Source organism: Ostrea edulis, chromosome 1 (genome assembly GCF_947568905.1).
Source record: "Ostrea edulis chromosome 1, xbOstEdul1.1, whole genome shotgun sequence".
Classification (NCBI taxonomy): Eukaryota; Metazoa; Mollusca; class Bivalvia; order Ostreida; family Ostreidae; genus Ostrea; species Ostrea edulis.
The window spans coordinates 72036999-72042033 of NC_079164.1; the positions used below are offsets into that span (position 1 = coordinate 72036999).

The 5035-nt window shown below is 34.1% G+C and overlaps 1 protein-coding gene across 1 annotated transcript; it reads right to left on the minus strand.

The window, feature by feature from the left end:
• Positions 1–1490: 1490 nt before the first annotated feature.
• Positions 1491–2704, minus strand: LOC125683661 (apolipoprotein D-like). The gene is made up of 4 exons (XM_048925069.2): positions 2447–2704; positions 2223–2347; positions 1960–2045; positions 1491–1780 (listed from the first exon to the last, which is right to left on the minus strand). The coding sequence occupies exons 1-4, from the start codon at positions 2558–2560 to the stop codon at positions 1557–1559; spliced, it is 549 nt and encodes a 182-aa protein (XP_048781026.1). The 5' UTR covers positions 2561–2704; the 3' UTR covers positions 1491–1556.
• Positions 2705–5035: the final 2331 nt, after the last annotated feature.

Genomic DNA, 5035 nt, shown 5'->3' on the forward strand with positions numbered 1-5035 from the left:
CTGACATGATAAAATTCTTACATCATTTTGAGATCTAACTGACTAGGTCTTTGTGTGTATGAATGTGAATTTAGTAGTCTATGAAATTATTATCAAGATAATGATTGATTGATTGCATCTTGCTTAATGTCTCGCTCGAGAATATTTTACTCATATGGAGACGTCGATCAAGATAATGAGGCAAATGACATTTATATATATATATATATAATAAATATACATACAGTATATATATACATACATTCTGCAAAGAAACATGTACAAAATGTTTATAAGAAGCTATCAAAGGTATATGTATACATGTATATTCTTTTCTGAGAGAGAGAGAGATGCATTCAGTCATTATCTAATATATTAAAGGTACATATATATTGAAATTTATATTTATTTTTTTTTTTAAACAAAAAAAACAAACAAAAAAACACTCAATGAAATAATTGATTCCAGCGGTTCCAGCAGGTGTCAAACAAATCTTTTTCACCATTTTTATATGCAATATGTCTGAGTTTCATAAAATGTATTCATTAGCGATATCGCAACATTTACATTCAGTGTCTTCCCTTTACATCTAATAGTATAGATATAATATTTCAGCCAAAGAACAAGATTATTTTGACATTTTGGTCGATGATGAAAGACGTCCGGAACGAGCTAATAAGCTGTGAGATGAAACTACCACATGAGTTGTGTATGGACTTTTCCGACTTTGAACCTTTTTACCCTTAACATGATGATCGTCGGAAGGACGATTATTGTAGATTCTTTTTATCTCGAAAGAATTTGTGTCGTACATAATGCATGTTCCTAAACAGGATGAATGGGAAAAGATGCTACTGTCGTGCATGGTCAAATCTTGAATTCACTACAGCGGAGTTGTCTTTCTTTTCCCAAAGCATTAAGAATAAAATGAAATGAGATATCTGAAAGCAATGTTATGGCCTTCCATTGTCCATATGAAATATGTAAGTGACTTCGTTTAGTTTAAGGGATTTTTTTCTTTGCATTTAAAATGATTTGGTGTGTCTGTAAAGTTACATGGTTGACACGTTTACAATTGTCATACCTATACCCTGCATAAATGTATGTATGTTTAAAACAAAATATGAATTAAGATATATGGAACATTTCAAAACTATACATGCCTTTCTCCAGACCTGTCATAGCACAACAACGACCGTTATGGTATCTTTAATCCCAGGTTAGAATAGGTCCTCAGTATCCCTAGCTTGTCATAAGAGGTGACTTAATGGGGTTATACTTCTGATGAGACCGCAAAAACCGAAGCCCCGTGTCACAGCAAGTGTGGCACGATAAAGCCCCTCCCTGTTTAAAGACCGTAAACCCCGAGCGAAGGCCTAAATTTTGCAGCTCTTCGCCGTCAATGGTGAAGTCTTCATATGAGTGACAAAATTCTCGAGTTAAACACTACACAACCAACTAACCCACCTTATCTTTATATGTTTTACGTGTATTTATTAATTGTAAGATTCTTTTTATTTCATAAATGTTTATTTAAAAACGCAACAAAACGGGTATTTAAAAAACCCAATAGCACATTAACATCCAGTTTGATCTTCTTTCAGGAAATTTGAGGTATCTATACCATAGGACTCGGCCTTGGCGAAAAGTCTATTCTCAATGGATTCATCTAGCGTTCTGTCACGGCCCAAGATCCAGGCATATGAAATGTGGAAGAGTTCCAGGATATCGGTACACGAATAAATCATGGTGTAATTTGTGTAATCTGTATCCAAGATCCAGTATTTAGCATATGGAGCCACTAGATGAAGATATGTAAAACATCATTATACGCCTATATTTGACCCCAATGTGTGAAACTTAGCAAAAAATCAACATTTTGACAGAATTTAAAACGCTTTGGATTTCTTTCATTCCTGATCTATGCGCTGTTGGGTGCTGTCGAACTGTTGACAATAGTGGCATCAACATCTTACTTACAATTAGAAAATCTGACGCCCAGTCTTGAAGGGTAGTTTTTATCTGGTACATAGCCATCACCGACAGCCTCTTTCTTTTCTCCGTTTCTGGATCAGAAACAAAAGCCATGATGTGAATAATAATCAAGGTAAATAAATATTAAAAGTAAGATTCATTTTCTAAAATTTATGCATTTATAAAAGTATGGACCATATTGGTGGCATTTCAACGACAATAGAACTCTAGAACAAAATAGAGTCAAAATGTAATTAATATCAACTTACTCGAATCCAATATTATCGACTCGAACATGACCATTGGATTGTAGCTGATAATTTGCTGAGACACATTTTTGCTTTCCCTCAAAGTTAGAGTTGAATTTATAAATTTCATACCATGTTCCAAGATACTGGAAATAAAATTAGCTATCATTATGAAAATTTAAAATTGTTGTTTTACATTTCTATGACAGTATAGCAGGAATTATTAAGATATCTTTTAGGCTCACCCTGTTCAGATCAAAAGATTCCTGGGTTTTCACTTGAGCACATTTTCCAAGACCAAAGACTTGTGCCTGGGAAACACCAAAGACAGAGAGCGCGACAAAGAGCAACTGCAACATTTTGGTTTCGATTTCAAGCCTGGCTAAATATTACTGCATACAGAAATTGATGTGAAAACCGGACATATTTATACCCAGAGAAGCATACACCACACAGCATTGTGAAACACGTGAATCTTACATAACACGAACATAACTTTATATAAACGAAGATAAGATTAAACGTCTGTCAATTGAAGTCCTCACATTCAACCGGACATTGCTCTGATTGTCCCTTGATACTGAGTGCAAAGAAGGGATTGACTTTAACATGGAGTGAACAAATGGATCGTCCGCTATATTTGTACTGTCCTTCGGTTTGGAATCGTGTGTATTTCAACATTATGCTCTACGTCGTCTCTACTAGTATATTGAAAACAAATTCCATATTCAATCGAATATGTATCACAAATTGTCCCCCTTTATGTATGACCATCAAGTGTTAACTATATGCAGGGATATTTTCACTGAGAGGATAAGGAAATGCTACGATTTGTTCTTGAAGTAATCATATTTTGCCGAGACTACATGTGAATCTCTCCCGTGGGTATCCGGATTAGAATAGGTCCCCAGTACCCCTTGCTTGTCGTAAGTGGCGACTTCGGAGAAACCGCAAAAATCGAGGTCGCGTGTCACTGCAGGTGTGGCACGATGAAGATCCCTCCCTGCTCAATGGCAATAAGCGCCGATCATAGGCCTAAATTTTGCAGCCCTTCACCGGCAATGGTGTCGTCTCCATATGAGTGAAATATCCTCGAGAGGGACGTTAAACAAGATACAATCAACATGTGAATCCCGGGTTCAATCCCCAATGACCTTTCACCCCATTACATTTCACATATTTGTGGAGTATCATTGTCTCTTAATTTCACTTAAGTTCATTTCTTACAAATGTAAAGTAATCTTTAACCTTAATGTCATTGTTAGTATTATTACCATTGTTGTTAACATCCAATGTATGATACACAAAATTCATTCGGATTCAGTACTGATGTTTTTGTCTTAGAAACTACCATTCAAACACAGTCATACACCTACTCGCACTTTTGGAAAATACACCATTATATACATTTACTTCTAAAGGTTGCTTAATTAAATAACCAACTGTACTGATTAGCTACAAATAACGTAAGAAGCATGCAAGCAGCATGTTGTAATGGTCTGGTTTATATAAGCTTTTCCTCAAAAAATCCTTATCAATAACAATATTGAATTCCAAATTGATATATACACGTTACTCCTCTCAATATCATATTTCATTTTGACATGAAATAGGTTTGACATTTTATCTTGTAATAAATATGAATAATTACATTGCTTTGTATGCAATGTGCTGCCATTTCTATTCTATTGTTTATAGTCAGTGGTAATTCACCTAAATGAATATTTACAACACTGAAATTCACTTTTCTGGAAATGGATTATATATGTATGTGTGTGTGTGTATATATATCTTTTTGGAAAATTGGATATATATATATATATATATATATATATATATATATATATATATATATATATATATTGGATATTGGATATATATAGATATATATATATAGATATATATATATATATATATATATATATCCAATTTTCCAAAAAGATAGCATTTCTTTGCACTTGGCAGAAACAGGTTGTTTAGACTCGGTTTCCTTTTACAAAAATTTAGGAAATAAATATTACATGTACGGATGATCTTGTGAAGGAATTTAAATTGTAACCGTCAGATTTAGTTTTAAAGCAATCCCGTGGGGATTCGGGTTAGAATAGGTCCTCAGTATCCCTTGTTTGGCGGTCCTTCGTATGAAACCGAAAAAACCGAGGTCCCGTGTCACAGCAGGTGTGGCACGATAAAGACATCACCCTGCTCAATGGCCATAAGCGCCGAGCATAGGCCAAAATTTTGCAGCCCTTCACCGGCAGTGGTGACGTCTCCATATGAGCGACATATTCTCGATAGTCCCTATCAACATTCAATCAATAGTCTTAAAGCACACTTTGTATGCATTAAATTTTTATTTTCTTGAGGAGATAACTACATGTAAGTAAATATTTGCATTGCTGAGCATCATTAATGGTATATGTGACGTATCAAACAGTATTTTATTCGATGTTAAAAACCAGACCAAAATTTTGCCAGTATGATAAAATATGTAAAATAATATGATTTGACAATTTTGACAAAGAACTGCGAGCAATGGTATTGTTTCGCCGCCTACCTTCTGGTAAACTTTTAAAAGTTATCATTTTAAGATGATTTTTATGTCAATATAGATATTTATATGAATTTCCATAAACATTGATTCATTTGAAAGATAACTATAAATGGGGTTAAATCGCGTATTTATCTATAGGAATCGATGGAAAACGGAATTTTTTTTCTAACCCCCCCCCCCCTTGAAACACAAATTCTTTTTTGCAGGTTTTGTAAATGGGGTTAAATCGCGTATTTCTCTATAGGAATAGATGGAAAACGGAATTTTTTTTCTAAAACAT

Excerpts from the sequence above, each read along its gene's own strand:
- LOC125683661 (XM_048925069.2), bottom strand. The coding sequence starts at position 2,560 with ATGTTGCAGTTGCTCTTTGTCGCGCTCTCTGTCTTTGGTGTTTCCCAG. Across the intron at positions 2,046-2,222 it reads GTCGATAATATTGGATTCGA|AAACGGAGAAAAGAAAGAGG; the intron begins GTAAGTTGATAT and ends TTTCTGATCCAG. Across the intron at positions 1,781-1,959 it reads GGGCGTCAGATTTTCTAATT|TGGCTCCATATGCTAAATAC; the intron begins GTAAGTAAGATG and ends ATCTTCATCTAG.